Source organism: Grampus griseus (genome assembly GCF_964374135.1).
Source record: "Grampus griseus genome assembly, chromosome: 7".
Lineage (NCBI taxonomy): Eukaryota > Metazoa > Chordata > Mammalia > Artiodactyla > Delphinidae > Grampus > Grampus griseus.
In genome coordinates, this window is record NC_139001.1 from 11,394,141 (window position 1) to 11,410,807 (window position 16,667).

The following is a 16,667-nucleotide window of genomic DNA, read 5'->3' on the forward strand; positions in this document are numbered from 1 at the left end:
AAGAAAGACACAAGAATAACAGACCATTTCCCAAGACACCAAAATGAGTGGCAATTCCTTATCTAGAATTTGGGGCCCTGAGCATAAGTTCAGCTCTCTTTTCCCAGACCCTATTTTCCTAAAGAATAATACAAAACTTGTATTCCTGAAGACATATCTATGACAAGAAGTAGAAGTTGTTCAATAGGAATAAATATCATGTCCTAATTACTATGATTTCTGAATTAATCATGAGATCTGATTTGTAATTACTTATGTCTTATTGTTTAATACAAGTCCCTTTCATATGTACAATTAGAGATTTTTTGACAATAACATGCCACAAATAACTTACTTTCTCTCCTTTCAAACCAACGGCACCCTAGGAAAAGGAGCGGCATATTAGCGACCAGAGGCAAATCAACTACACAGCATCCCTGCTTTGTCCCCCCTGCTATTCTGCCTTCTCTCCCTGCTCTGTACCTCCCACTGGCTTTTAAACATGCTCAAGTCTTTCTCATTTAAACAAAGTCTCCCCCTAAATCCACCCTCCCCGTACTGCCTTGTCTATCTCTCATGTCATCGGCAAACTTCCCACTCTCTTCATCTCTCACATCTTTCTTACACTCACGTCTATGTCCTCCCTCCACCTGTCATGGAAGTTAAAGTCTGCAGTGACTTTGATGTTACTGAAACCGACGACAACACATTAGTTCCCGCCTTACTGGATTTCTCAGCAGCACTAGGCAGCTGTCTGTCACTCCCCTTTACTGGAAATTGTTAAAAAGGAGATGGGTCCAAGATGGAATCACTCCTGTTAGGTCCACAGCAGTAAACCAAGACTTAATACCTAACCTGACTACGGTTTTAACCTACCCTAGGAATGTGACCTTTGACCCGCCAACCTGGAAATTCCTGGTCCGCACTAATAAGATATTCCACCCAATAACACCTTCCACTCCCCTTAAGAGGCAGCTTTGCCTAAGAAAATGCCTTCTTTGTTAATAAAACAATACATTCTTTGCTAATAATGTCATTTTTTCCATTCCCTCTCTGGCTTTAAAAACCTTTCCTATCTATGGTCGGATGCAGCAACTCTCTCCTTGCTAGATGGGATGCAGCCAGACTCGTGAATCATCCACTAAGGCCAATATTAGATGGTCAGAGTTACTCAGTCAAATTTTTATTATTTAGCAACATCTTCCCTGGGCTTCCAGAATACACTCCCTGCTTTCTTCTACCTTAAGGGCCCTTCCTCCTTTACAGGCTTATTGTCCTTGATCTCACATTACATGCTGGAGCTCTCTAAGTCCCAGTTCCAGGGCCCTTTTCTCCTCTCTTCCATCCTTGAGTCACCACAATCCAGGCCTTTCCCACTGTCTAGTTCACATCTCCCCTTCAGTGTCTCAAAAGCAAAACAAAGTCTCAAAGTGCATTTATTCATTCATTTCTCAACTATTAGTTGAATGTCTACTGTCGGCTGCTTCAGACTTCCCCAAGGTCATGACAGATTTCTGTATGTGGTCATTCCAAAGGAAACTCTTTGTAATTGTAGTTTATGTCTTGGATGGGGAGTTAGAAATATAAACGTACCGGGATGCCTGGGTAGCCTGGTGTCCCCCGAAGTCCTGGAAACCCTTGCTCACCCTGGAATACATACAGAGCTTGTCATTGTTCTTAGTTGTTCTAGAACAGCCTATTGAGATAATTTCCCTGTTTCTCTCTTCCAACCCTGCAGTGGTAAATCTAGACAAAGTAACCCAAATTCCTTACAGCTACTGGGTCATGAGGCTGAAGGCCAGGAAACCATTATCTTAATTGAAAACAGGATTAGAATCTACTGTTTCTCAAATTGTGCATAAATGGCAAAAGGCTAATTGTGCCAAGAACTTTTCAATTGCTGCTTCCTTGAAACTTTAGTAATTACTCCTTTCATGGCCACCATTCTGGGGAAAAGGAGAGTGCAGTCAGGAAACAAAGGAGATGAATGAACATCGAAAAGCTCAGTCATTCTATTCCAAAGACCAATTTTGCATTCCAAGCCTTAGTTTCTGATTTATATACACTCACAACCTCAGATGCAAATAACCATTTGAGCCCCCAGTTATCTTTCGGTGGGAGAGCATCAGAGAACTTCCTTAAAAAGCAATCAGAAAGCAAGGTGGGGGGGACTTCCTTGGTGGTGTAGTGGTTAAAAATCCACCTGCCAATGCAGGGGACATGGGTTTGAGCCCTGGTCTGGGAAGATCCCACATGCCACGGAGTAACTAAGCCCATGCACCACAACTACTGAGCCTGCGCTCTAGAGCCTGCGAGCCACAACTACTGAGCCTGCGTGCCACGACTATTGAAGCCCGCACACCTAGAGCCCCTGCTCCGCAGCAAGAGAAAACACCACAATGAGAAGTCCGCGCAGTGCAACGAAGAGTAGCCCCCGGTCGCCAGAACTAGAGAAAGCCCGCATGCAGCGACGAAGACCCAAGGCAGCCAAAAATAAATAAATAAATATTTTAAAAAAGAAAGCAAGGTGGGGGAGGGGAGGGGAATTGGATGCAGACACTCAAATGGTACTCCAAACTTCCAGTTATAAGATAAATAAGTACTAGGGAGGGAATGCACAACACGATAAATCTAATTAACACTGCTGTATGTTATACATGAACATGGATAGCGTAAATCCTAAGAGTTCTCATCACACACACAAATGTTTTTTCTTTCTTTAATTTTGTATCTATAAGAGATGGTGGGTTCACTAAACTATTGTGATGATCATTTCATGGTGTATGTAAGTCAAATCATTATGCTGTACACTTTGAACTTATGTATTGCTGTATGTCAATTATATCTCAATAAAACTGGAAGAAAGTAAAGAAAAAGGCATAAGAAGAAAGAAAACCATCATATGTCTGCCCTGAAGACACATACCATTGGTTCTGGCTAAAAGAATATTTCAAGGAAAGCCTAGCCTGTCTCATTACTACTTCACCTTGATTCATTCATTTAGCAAAACGTTAACTAACCATCTCCTGTGTGAGGCATACATACCTTAGAACCATTGCATCCTGGCAAACCAACAGGTCCATACGGTCCAGGATGGCCTGGGATGCCCTAAACAATAGAGCAAGTCTCAAAAAGGAGAGATAATCAGGCCCCGGGAACAGGTGGAAACAGTGCAGAAACCATGGTGGGAAAAGATGGGCTAATTTAGATAGTCCTTTAAGTATAAATGGTTATTTAAATAAAGTAGTAAATTAGTTCTTTTAGATAATAATTTAAATAAAAATCATAGCAAATAAAATAGGCTAATTAAAACCAAAAATTATCCAGTGAGATACAGATATTTAAGATAAAACAAAAGGTCTTTCTATATAAAATAAGTCCATTAGCATGCTGTGTTAAGCTGGCGTAAAGGAAAGAGAAGAGGGAAGTGTGCACAGAGGTAACTATTTTATTATTTTATTATCCTGTGCTATCAAGCAGAGTTCATTCTATTCTGTTCTATTCTGTTCTATTCTATTCTATTCTATTCTATTCTATCCCATCCTACCCCATCCCATCCCATCCCATTCCATCTCAATCTGTTCCATCTGTTTGTATCTCAGGAAATATAATTTGACTTGTATGTCTTGTAAATCCACACTCTAATACACTATGTGATTCTGATATTTTCATCATGTAGCAAATGTATCAGTACTCATTTTCTTGTGCTATTGCTTTAACATCTTTATTAAAATGAGCTTACTTCTTATTATTCCATTTACACATTTTTCTCATTACTTACTGGAAGTCCAGGAGGACCTGAAAATCCTGGTAATCCAGTTGTTCCCTAAAGACATAGAAAACGGAGAGGGCGGCAAGAAAAAAACTCTTTAAAGATGTTCAACCTATAAACAAAAAATGATTTACCATGCCAATAACCCCGTTCTGCAACTATAATTGGGAACACTAAAAACTATTTGAAAAACAAAAAAAGGCTTGACAAACTTTGTAAATCTTCCATTTATATAACTTTTAAAAGAGATGATTAAGATTGCTTTGGGCCTTTCTTGGGTAGATTATTTCAGGTTTAATTTGCATACAGTAAAGTGCTCCAATCTTCCACAAACAGATTGAGGAATGTTTATATATGTGCATATACATATATTGGTGATACTGTCACCCCATCCAGACATAGAACATCTCCAACACCCCAGATGGTTCCCTCATGCCCTCTCAAAGTCAGTTAACACCTACCCTCAACAAAGTAAGGACTATTTTGACTTCTACCATTATAGACTGGTTTTACCTGTTCCTGAACTTCATCTATAGAAGTGTATCACACACAATGTACTCCTTTGTGACATCTGTATAACTTTTACAGTGCAGATTTCTTTTTTTTAAAAAAAGAATTTTCAGCAAACAGTCAGGCTAGACTGGTTGGACTACTAACCCTCACGCCTTTGGGACCAGTGAATCCTGGAAGTCCTGGAGAGCCCTAGATCCAAAGGAGAAAACAAAAGGTAAGCACTGTGACAATTATTTGGCACTAATAAGCCCATAAATGAAAGGTCCCAGTTTTATTCACACGCCAAAGAGTTTTGCTCTTGTGATTATTTCATCGTTAATACGGTTCAATTGCTTGTTGTTTCATTGGCGCTATAGTATTTATCCGAAAGGACAAACAAAAATCCATTCATACCCTTGCTACTCAAGGTGCGGGATCCAACAGTAGCCTCATCGGGGGAGCTTGTTAGAAATACAGCTCCCTCACCTCCCAGACCTATTGATTCAGAATTTGCATTTCAACAAGATGTGATGATAATTCTTGCTCACATTAGTGTCTGAGAAGTGCCTCTGGAAAAGCCCCACATTAGCCAGACAGCTGCCGGGGGCTGATAAGGATGAATGACACGATTACAACAGTGGATGAGAATGGCAGCCAATATTTCTGTGCATGAGAAGCACTTTATTAGCAAAATGTCCCTGGTGGGCACAAATAAATAAATAGCAAACTAAGGACTGCCTGAACCAGAGATAAACTTGCTTCAAGAACACGATGAATACATTTGGAGGTCCTGTTTCTTAGAGAATAACCACAAACAAAACTGTTTTAACGAGGCCACTTGGTGTGAAAGTTCCATTATCCAAAAGTTTTTCATCATTCCTGAGAGTTTCAGTATGTTTTGGTATTTCTGATTATTTGAGGAAAAGGTTGTTACAGAGCCTTCTGAGACTGGACTGTCAAGGCCAAAGTCAGCCTTTCCTGTCTGAGGTAGAATTCCTGGGTGTGTGACCATGGCCCCCTCCTCTGCAGGATGCTGTGTGTAATCTGCAAAGGCAGAAGCGTGACTTGCAGGTTTCACATCCCCATTATAAATTTTCTCTTATCTTCTATAGGAGAATATATAGAAAATATTTAAAATTAAGACATTTATAAACCTGAAAAATCTTTTTGGTCAGGTTTTAATATTCTCTGATTGCCTGCCTTTGATCGGATTCTCATTTGTGACTACATCTCTGAGCTATACTTTAACATATGAACTCATGACAACATACGTTTCTGGATGAACTTTAGGAAATACCTGCACACCATGTAACCTATACGAAGCACCCTGTATTTACAACTATAATTTTAATTTATTGCTGGCTTCTCTAAAGAAATGCTAAGGAAACCAGCAGAGTGGGGTGCAGAGGACAAAATAAAAAGGAAGGAGTTGGCATTAAGCTGATCCTAAGTCCAGCGTTGAAGTGACAACTTCATTCTACCAGGAGAATGGAGGGAAATCTGAGGCCACACCCTGAAGGAACGCAGCGGAATGTTCAGACACTAAACATGTCTGAAATCAGACACCAAATGTCCAGAATCTGAATGACTTCTTCAAAATTAGGATCAGAGGAAGGAGAAATGAAGAAACAAAAAGCATACACAAATACAATAAAGTAGAATTCCTGGGAAATAATAAGCTTTGCAGTTTTACTTGGAAACTGTAGGTGTGGGTTTAGTTTCTTTGGCTGTAAGAGTTTGATTCTGGCGTCATCTAATACTGGATTTGAACTGTGATTTTGTCACCTATTAGCTATGTAATCCAGAACAAATTACTTAAGTGCTCTGAGAATCAGTTTCCTCATCTCTAAGATGGAGATAATAATATGTAACTATAGTCATGATTGATGGGACCAATGTGAGGGATAAATGAGATCTAGTCAAGAATAAATGTCCCAATAACTGGCTCAGAATAAATTAGCAGAAAATGTTGCCTAAATAGTCTATACATCTGAAATTTAAAAAGACTCTGTGTGGATCAATTATAATTGCATTTTCGTAATTTATTAGTTAGTTCACAGCTCCCTGGAAACCGGCAGCCAGGGGAGCGACCCAGTGGATGCGTGAGAGCCCAGGCTTAAGTCCACAGCAGGAAAGAGCCATCAGCAGATCTAGTGGTTATACAGTTAGTTAGCAAATCCTCTAGGGCATTTATTGAAACAAAGCCCTTTGTTGTATCACAGACTTTAGGATAAAAATCTGTGATGAGTGTGAAGGGCAGTAGGCTCTGGTAGGAACCTTAGGATGCCTGATGTGTAAGGGACCAGCTGAGAAAGAGGAAAGCAAAGAAAAGAGGATTCCAGAAACAAAGACATGTGTTTCAAGGAAAAGAGAGTGATCCACACAGTTGGAAACAAAGCAGAGGGGTCCAGGTCAGATAAAGACACAGAGTATCCTTCTGCATTGGCCTTTTGGAGGCCATGGGTGACCTGGAGGTCATGGGTTTTCAGGGCAGTGGGCAGGAAGCAAATTGTTGCTGGCTGAGGAGTGAATAGGAGATGAAACACAGCCAGTGTGGTTAGTTATTTTATTTTTTTAAAAGAAGCTTGACTGAGAAAGGTAAGACAGGGAAAGGATGGCAATCCTTTGGTTACAGGACCTGAACGATCTAGAGGAAGTTTATATTGGTACGGGTTTTATATTTGCATGCTTAAGGATGGAAAGAGAAAAACCAACATCAAAAGGAAAGTTGAAATGGCTGAGAAAGAGGACACACCATCAGAACAGGGTTCTAGTAGGAATCCCAGAGACCAGGATACCGGTAGAGGGATAGGTCCTGAATGGAAGGTAAAAAGAACTCATCCTTTCATGTGGGACGAAAGAAGGGAGGGGCCGATGCAGGTAGGGAGACTGTAGCTCAGGGAGGGGGATGAGGTAGAGCAGGGAGCTTGAAGATAATGATAATCATTTGAATCATCTTGGAATAAGATTCAGTTCGGAGGGCCCAGCTAAGACCGGAGCAGGAAATTACCAGAGCGTCCATCAGCTGGCTGCGATGTGGAATTCTCTCCAGGTTCTCAGCAGCCCTGGGGTCAGCATAAAGAAGGTTAAGTGGACTGGGGATTTTTTGAACTCACAGACTGGCATACCTTGGGTCCCTGTGGTCCAGGCAGGCCTTCCGGACCTGGGTATCCTTTCTGGCCGGGAGGCCCAGGGGGTCCGGGAAAGCCTTTCTCCCCCTGTTAAAATCAAAACAAGACAATAAACACAGAGAACAGCAATTCCCAGGAATAAACACACCCATAACCATCATTTTCTTTTCTTTATGATGTAATGATAATATCTTGCATATTTTTTCCTTGGATTAAAAAAAAATAGCCCTCAGCAGTAAGTACAAGAGTAACTCTAAATTTTCAGCTGTTAGTATTTGTCTGTAGGCTTGAAAGTGTTTGTCTTTGGTCTCCTGGAAACTCTACATTTACCCAAATGGTAGAGCTGCCCAGAACAGAGATTAATGGAGCATGAATCAAGAACTGAGGGGAAAGCCCAGCTAGAGAGATGGAGGTTGGTGGAGTGTGTTTTCTGGGGGATGGAGAGACAGTGAAAATCAGGCACAAGAATGTCTTGAGAGTGTGCATAATTGCTATGTAGCTTGAAAGAACCACACACAGGCTATGAGTTTTAGTCCTTTCTTGATTACACAGGGATTAGGAATTCAATCTGCTGTTTGTGGAGGAGATGCAGGAGAGATATCAAGTGGCAAAACGAAAAGTGTGAGCTAAATAGTTAAGAGATGATATTACGGGAAAGCCCTCAGGGATGAGTGAGTAATTTAGTAATTTAGGCCCAATGAGGGACATGTTTCTGCCACAAATAATCTTCCCGTGGACACAGATCCCACGGTTCCTCTTTAATAGTAAAGGCCACAGGTTGATTCAGTCAATCTAGTTACACAATTAGCAAATTTGATTTTTAAAAGAGTGATCAAGTCAGCGATTTCACAGTGTGTGTGAAATCCAATAAAAAGAGAAATAAAAGCATTTGCTAGACCCGTCTTAATACTCCATTACCTTCACACACCTGGAACAGCATCTCACCCAGAGTAGGGATTCCATAAATGCTTCTTGAATTCGAGAATGAATCATAGCTTTCCAACATGGATCTGAATATACTACTTTCATAGCTTCAGGAAATACCCTAAGTCAAACTACACATGAATTATAGAATACTTTAAAATAAATATGGTAATTTTTATTATTTTGTCTAAAGAGCTTAAAATATGTTCTAAAAATATTTTTAAGCAGTCATCTTTCAATATTGTTAAGCAATTCATTAGCATATCTGAGAAAAGGGTTTTGTAAACAAAGGACAAACTTTAGTTCTGCCTCTGTCTTAATCATCACAAATTGAAAGTTAATGGAGCGAATTAATGAGATTTCACGCAACTCATTTTTCACTCCAATTCTACAATGGAGATGCTTTCCTCCGCCGAATTTTTGCCTCAGCTAGAGTGCTGATGCAAGATTCTTCCACCAGGGGGCGCCCTCACACCAATGCTGCAGGGCAAAATCTGCAGGTTTCAATGATTCTGCCAAAGTGAGGCAATCAAGTTGTTTTCAGTTGTTCTCTCGCGTTTAGCAACAATGTAAATAGGGTATACACACGGAGGCATTCTTATAAACTCTGTTGTTCTTTAACTTACTATCTTTTCTTTACAGATCAAGAGAGTTACAGTAACTGCCGGTATTTATACAAGTTATTTGAAGTTTCCCTCCAAGGCCTTTTTCTACCACCCCAGGTTCATGTTTATATACAGCTACTTTGAAATTGGACTTGGGGAATGGAATATCATACTGCTGATCTTTTTGCTACGAATGAAAGAAGAGTGTGAATCCTTTAATGAGCTCTCTGGAGAAAAGAAGCAGAATGAAGGTTTTGTGTTTACCTTCTCCCCTTTGGTCCCATCACAGAAGCACTGGCCTTTGTCTTTACAGACACAGCCCTAGGAAGAGGGAAAGAGAAAGGGTTTTGTTTAAAAATGGCTTAATAGAGCCCAACTGACAGAACAAAAGCAAACATATTTTTCTGTTCTTTGAGCATCAAACACTATTTAGCAGGATCCCTGTGATACTGTAGCAATTTATCAATAGAAATAGAGTAGAAAAGTGAGATGTACATAGAACTGTGGAGAGTACATCATTTTTATTGTATTTAGGAATTTCAAGTAATTTATTTATGCAAAAAACCAAGTCAACTCTCCTTTTTTTCAGAACAATATATAGTTGAACCAAAGACCTACTGTATAGCACAGGGAACTATATTCAATATCTTGTAATAACCTAAAATGGAAAAGAATGTGAAAAAGAAAACATATATATGACTGAATCACTTTGCCGTACACCTGAAACTAACACAACATTGTAAATGAACTATACTTCAATTAAACAATGGTTAAATAAATAAGTAAAATTAAAAAATATATATATATAGTTGAACCATATGAAATTTCCATTGTTGTAGGTAGAAAGTGGTCTAATGTTTGCAAATTTCTTAGGTTCAGCAAAATGAACATATATGTATTTGTGTATATTAATTGGTGATATCTTCTATAGGTAATTCTAAGGTTTTCTTTTCCTGAAATAATGTTCAATATTGAGAAAAGATTATCAGTACCCGTCATGTATTTTAAAGAACAAACTAATTAACTGGAGCTAATACCAAAATGCTTTTTGTTATTAAAAAACAAAACCAAAAATTTAGCTGTGAACTTGGGAACTCTTACCCGTCTAACTAGTCACTTTGACACACTTACAGGCCCAGCTTTCACATCTCTGCACACGCCGACTCTAATGGTCAATTTTTAAATTCCTCTCTGCCAGCAGAGGAACAAAGAGAAACAGATTTAAACAGTGGATTTAAAAAAATTTTTGACACACCTTCTATAGTTAAATATATTTATCTTTTTTGGGGCGGTGTTAATATTGACTGGAAATCAGTTTATTTTCCCCAGGAAAAGATAGTAATTGACAGCAGAGGCAGGGCAAGGCTAGGAGATGTGATGGCTGGTAGGAAAAAGAAAAAGAAATTGCCTCAGATATTCCCAAAGTGGGGACCCTGTTTGTGCAATCAAAATAAGAATACACAAACATCTTTAATTGAATATATTTTCTGAGCCGAGGGCAGTAGGCTATGCTGTTATTCAAGAAAGAGGAGGGCTTCCCTGGTGGCGCAGTGGTTGAGAGTCCGCCTGCCGATGCAGGGGACACGGGTTCGTGCCCCGGTCCGGGAAGATCCCACATACCGCGGAGCGGCTGAGCCCGTGAGCCGTGGCCGTTGAGCCTGCGCGTCTGTAGCCTGTGCTCCGCAATGGGAGAGGCCACAGCAGTGAGAGGCCCACGTACAGCAAAAAGAAAAAATAAAAAAAGAAAGCGGAGTCCATAGTGATTTTCATACACTCAACATTGATCCTCACCACATTTGCACGCATCTCAATTTATATGAATGGAAAGTAATTAACCGAAAAGGAAAGTCTATATTTTTCCCAAGGTTGGCTATTTGGTTTTTTTTAGACTAAATTTTTCCACTTTTCCTCCCAGATGCTTGGGGTTATTAAGTCATACCTAGCTTAATTATTTTAATCTTGTCTTTCTAGGTTTTTAAACGTTAGTGTTCATTTCAGTCACATGTTTAAGCATACTAAGTATATACTGAATCTAATACACTAATTTAGTACACTAGTATGCTAATATCTACTAAAGCAGTAGTTCTCCAAGTGTGGATTTCCAGACCAGCAGCACCAGCATTATCTGGAAACTTCTCAGAAATGCAAATTCTCGGCCCTACCCTAGATGCACTGAATCAGTAATCCTGGTGTTGGTCTCAGTAATCAAAATAGGTCCCCTGGGTGACTCTGATACTACCAGTCTAAACCAATAGCTAAATTCCCAGTCTGTAGGGTAGAGCTAATTCTCTGAAGATTCTGAACACTATGCCATTTGAGACACTCATTTGCACATCCGCTCTTTGTTTATGATGCCATTTCTTCTCTCATTCCAGGAAAGTAGCCAGGCTTGTATGCCCCTCACTTTCGGGATGCTTTTGTCACTGGGCTGAAAGCAAAAGCTGCCTGAAGACAAGATTTCTCCTGGCTACTGTTTCTGGAGTGTAGGGACCTGTTGACTATTGGCCCCAAGAGTGGAAGGGCCAGCAAGATGTTCCCACACGGTGTCTGGAAGAGGCAGCAGGGCCTTGGGAAGGAAAGTCCGAGTCCTGCACCCAAGGGGACCAGATACTGGGGCGAGGAAGTTCAACCTGGGCAAGGAGCTGGGGTCAAGTTTCCACAGCAGTGTGGCCACTGTTTTACATGGTCAAAGACCATGAGCATCTCTGATTCTTCTGCCTCCCAGACACCACACAACACCTGGATTCCAAGCATCTCTGGACCACAGGTAAGAGGAGGCAACTGGGCAGTCCTCTAACTCCGAAGAAGATGCATGCAGGTCATCTTAATTTTATTTCTTACAGTAAAAGTCATAGTCACTCTATTACTACTGGGAACCTTTCAACCTTAGCTTGAACAAATAAATGTTTGCTGAACTCCTCCAAACTAGGTCAGGTCCCCCTTCTTATATGCTCCCCTGGGCCACTTGCAGTTCTATGTTTAATGTATATTTTCCTTGATGGCCCTAAGCCCCAGGAAAGAAGGAATTGTTCAGTCTTGTTCACAATGGCAACTGGGGCATATAATATGTCCTGAACAAATGCTTGTGGATTGACTGAATGGATAAGTGAGTGGATGGAGCGCTGGTAATCTGTTTACATCCAGTTTGGTCCTGGAATTTCAATGCATGTGATGTCTATGGCTGTTGTTGGGCTGCCATGACTAAGATATTTCCTATATAAATGTATATAGATTCTATATGTATGAATTCTGAACAACTGTGATTGAAGTGGAAGAGAATGAAACTAGAAGCTTTGGCTCTTTTAACACATGTTAAAATTAACACAAGGCTAATTAGTTGTTACTTGCTTGGATATAAATTTTTTTCTGGAAAAAATTTAAATCTTCAGAAGATTGAAAAACAGTACAATGAACACCTATGTATCTTCTCATCTAGGTTTCTCAACTGTTAACGTGCTTTCCCAGCCTTTACAGCTACACACACACACACACACACACACACACACACTTTCTTGCCAAACCGTTCAAAAGTAGACTGTAGACACCATGACACTTTACACCTAATACTTCTGCATGCATCTCCCCAAAACAAGAGTATATTCTTGTCCAATTACAACATTATTTCCAAACCTAAGGAAGCAACATTGATAAAATAACTTAGTTACTAGTTTTTAAACAAGATCTTCAGCTTTACAAGACCCTTGATGACCATTAGAAAATGAAAAGCGATTTAATTTTTAACAAATCTTTTTTTTACTTTATATTTATTTATTTTATTTTTTTGGCTGTGTCGGGTCTTAGTTGCAGCACGCAGGATCTTTCATTGTGGGGCGCTGGCTTCTCTTTCGCTGAGGCGCGCGAGCTCAATAGCTGTGGCGTGCAGGCTTAGTTGCTCTGTGGCATATGGGATCTTAGGTCCCTGACCAAGGATCGTACTCACGTCCCCTGCATTGGAAGGCGGACTCTTTACCACTGGACCACCAGGGAAGTCCCACAAATCTTTTATTTCATACCAGAGATTTGGTCTTAATCAGTGATTTCACATATAATCAATACATGAGGTCTGATCTTAACAAGTGACTGTCACAGATCCAAGAAGCTGTAGAGCCGACACGGCTGCACCCGGAGGTCAGGCGTGGGACTCAGTGTCAGCCCTTGTTCCTCTGAATTCCCTCTTGCCTGGGGACTGGTCGCCCATGAACACCAACAGCAACTCTGATCCTTGTTCTTTGTCATCAAAACCATGGCACCTGATTTTTTACATTATTGCCCTTGAGTTTGCTTGAATCTTCAAGGGGTGACATATTTAGCTTTTGTTTGTATTTGGCTTCATTGTTTTCACACAAGGGTGGAAGGCTTATTTAATGGTTTGGAGCCAGCTGGTCGGTTAGGTGAAAAAGTTAGTGAAAGTGAGGAATCAAAAACAAACTAACAAAAGAAACGTAAACATGTTAAGCATTTTATTTTAACTTAAAACATATAAATGCACAACAATTCTTCAACGTTGTGAAACAGGGCCCAGGTCTTTTCTTTGGGAATGGGTCTGCTATCGAGAGGTGTAGGGCATCTCCTGCTAAGTCACACGCATAATGCACCCCCGACATTTTCAGTTTGAGTTTCTTTGAAACAGGCCAATTGCTTAAAGATGCTTGTGGAGCAATCTGAGTATAGAGTCCTTCTAGATACGAATCCATGTTTCCCTCTTTTTTTAAAAAAATAAATTTATTTATTTATTTTTGCCTGTGTTGGGTCATCCTTGCTGCACACAGGCTTTTTCTAGTTGTGGCGAGCAGGGGCTACTCTTTGTTGGGGTGCAGCGGCTTCTCTTTTTGCGGAACACGGGGTCTAGGTGCGCAGGCTTCAGTAGTTGTGGCACACTGGCTTAGTTGCTCTGTGGCATGTGGGATCTTCCCGGACCAGGGCTCGAACCCGTGTCCCCTGCATTGGCAGGCAGATTCTTAACCACTGCGCCACCAGGGAAGTCCCTCCCTCTAACTTTTGAAATGTTTCCTCAGACACACTTAATTGAATAGCAGTTTTCTATCAGTTTTATCTTTTCAAATCTTCCAACCTAACTTTCACAGAAACATGTCTTTAAGAATTTTCTTATTTATTAATTTACTTTTTAAATATAGCAGTGTGTACCTGTCAATCCCAAACTTCCAATCTGTCCCTCCCCACACCCATCCCCCTGGTAACCATAAGTTCGAGAGAAACATGTCTTTTTTATGCATTTGTATTTAAACAATTTGTTATTTAATATTTAATCAGATGACCTTGTTATAATAATAAGTACAACTGGCAGAAGCAGCTAACTCTTGGCAATCGTAAAGCTCCACCGTGGAGTGGGCATATGTCAGTGTGCTAGGGAAGCCTATGGGTGTCAAGGGGGCAGCAGACAGTGGGCATCAAACTGGTCTATCGTATAGAAGGTATGGAGAGTTCTGGTCAGTTGCTGAAAGTTAAAAGGAGAGTCATTGAGAGAGGGTCTACTGTATTATCTACTCATTTGCAGTCATCCACGGTGTAGATGTTCAGCCCTGTTGGCAAGACTCCAAAGCCAGGGCTAGGGCTGTGTTTCTGTGCCCAGTTGAGCAGAATTGCTCCAAAATTTTTCCAACTTTAATTTTCAGTGAAACTGGCAAGGCATCGCCTGCTTATATATCTGCACAATGGAACCGACTAGGATTTCAGAGGATGTGACAATTTTGCTGACATGTGGGTGCTCCACCTGATTGAATAAACTCATAATTATGGTCTGGGCAGCTCTCTGGCAGATGTTCAGCTGCTTCTCTAGAAGCAAGTGCTGCAGAGAGCTGAGCAGAGGGCCATGTGAAACAAAGCACTTCGCTTTTCTTGGATATGATGACAGCAGCCCCAGACTCAAGAGATCCATTTCTCTTAATTGTGCTGCTTTTCTTGAAATAAATTTTTAACTTTGCAAATGTGTTTTAATAATTCAATAATTCAGATAGGTTATTTGACTAGAAGATAATAGTGGCCATATCTTCATTTTTGTTGAGTTTGATCCACTTTTTTGGACTCCCTTTTAAAACACCATGATTATATTAATGGAATATAACCCATTAATTACTACTCAAATGCTAAATCACTTGAAAACCAGTACGGCCAAATGCTATGAAGTCTTAAGAAAGCATAACGATGGATATTTCTTAAGCAACATTTTAATGATTTTTCCTCTTCCAACAATAAAGTACCTCTTAGTTTCCATGTAACTTAATGAAGTGAGAAATCATTTGTCATGAGCAGAAAGCTCTTAATAATGATTTTATGGCTTTTCTCCCCCTGCTAACCATTAACACATCAGGAAGTGATCCAAGATTACATGACGTTTTAGCACCACTGCATATTAAACAGTTGAACTTGTGAGACCCATTCATTTAATAATCACATTCATTTTTTTATGACCTCACTTAGGATGCAAAATAAACTTTGGTGGTAGAGAATCTTAAAAGCCTATGAAGTCCAGAAATTACACGCCTCCTGCCAGATCTGTAAGGGATCTATTTCCAGATTTGCCAGTTACTCTCTGGAGCTTTGGACAAATTACTTAATCCTTCCAAGTTATCTCACCTGTAAAGGAAGCAATTGGGCTGGCCAAAAAGTTCGTTCGGGTTTGTCCGTAACACCTTACAGAAAAACCTGAATGAACTTTTTGGCCAATCCAGTATAATCTCTATAGGTCAATAGGGTGCCGGTAGAGTGTCCTGCATTCAGTAGCAGGCTCAGTCACTGGGGGCGGCCACTCTCTCCTTTTTGGCTGCACAATCCTGTGCCAAAGCACATACATGCTAATTTCTGATATTTTTTTTCCAAACTAGCCACTGCCTTCCCAGACATTTCCTCCTGAAGTCGTTTGTCCACTGCCAAATAATGGGTCCTGAGCAATTGTCAGAGAGACTAAAACGTATTTTTGTTAAACTGCAAATGGATTAAGTAGTATTTGTTAATAGTCCTCTTAGAGTTTGCTGAATATATTAGCTGATTAACCAATTATGATTTGTACCTGAGCACAGAAACAATTTGTTTTATTTATTTAATAAAATAAATATTGGGGTTTGAAACATCAATTGTATTTGATGCTTAAAAATGAAAGGTGGCAGATCAAATATATTACAAAAGCAGTAAGCACTTCTGGGAACGCTAATCAATCAGCTCTCACACTTTTCTCTCTGTTTCAACTCCCATCGTGACCATGTATTGCCCGTGTGTCACCTGCACACTGCCTTCTGTTCGGGGACAGTGTGGCAGAAAGGTAAAGGGCACTGGCTCCAGGGAGATTTCCTGGGTCTAAAGGCCAGCTCTGCCAAGCCACCTGTGTGACTTTAGGTGATCTCTGGTGCCTCAGTTTCCACATCTGTAAAATGGGGTCAAATAGGGTAACACTGGTAAAGCACTTAGAAGGGTACATAGGATGCCTACTGAGGGCTGTGAAGGAAACCAGAATGTGTCACCCAAAATTCGCCTCTTTGATATACAAATATTATTTTGAATTGAAGGTAATTAAGAAATACTAAATGCAGAAAAAGCTCCCCCATTTTGTGCCTAAATTCAGGAAATATATTCTCCTTTTAATAAAGACAGAATCTTAGCCCAGAGATAGCACTAGAGGAATCTGCATATAAACCTCATTAAACTAGCCCTTATCTCCTAGTTACTCCTTCACCATTTACTACCTCTAGCCCAAACCTCTTTGTCTTATCAATTCTTCACAAATTTACTGTTTCTTTGTCTGAAAGGTCT

The 16,667-nt window shown here is 40.2% G+C and overlaps 1 protein-coding gene across 1 annotated transcript in view; it reads right to left on the reverse strand.

Annotated features, from left to right (window-relative positions):
- COL4A3 (collagen type IV alpha 3 chain) overlaps positions 1–16,667 on the reverse strand; it is a gene marked incomplete at its 3' end in the record, with an annotated part of 130,582 nt that overhangs the window by 60,405 nt on the left and 53,510 nt on the right. Inside the window, exons 2-8 of the mRNA XM_082657679.1 lie at positions 9,168–9,224; positions 7,372–7,461; positions 4,409–4,453; positions 3,761–3,805; positions 3,025–3,087; positions 1,573–1,626; positions 335–361 (exon numbers count right to left, since the gene is read on the reverse strand). Of these exons, the coding sequence (XP_082513805.1) occupies positions 335–361; positions 1,573–1,626; positions 3,025–3,087; positions 3,761–3,805; positions 4,409–4,453; positions 7,372–7,461; positions 9,168–9,224 (381 nt within the window). The remainder of the gene's footprint in view (positions 1–334; positions 362–1,572; positions 1,627–3,024; positions 3,088–3,760; positions 3,806–4,408; positions 4,454–7,371; positions 7,462–9,167; positions 9,225–16,667) is intronic.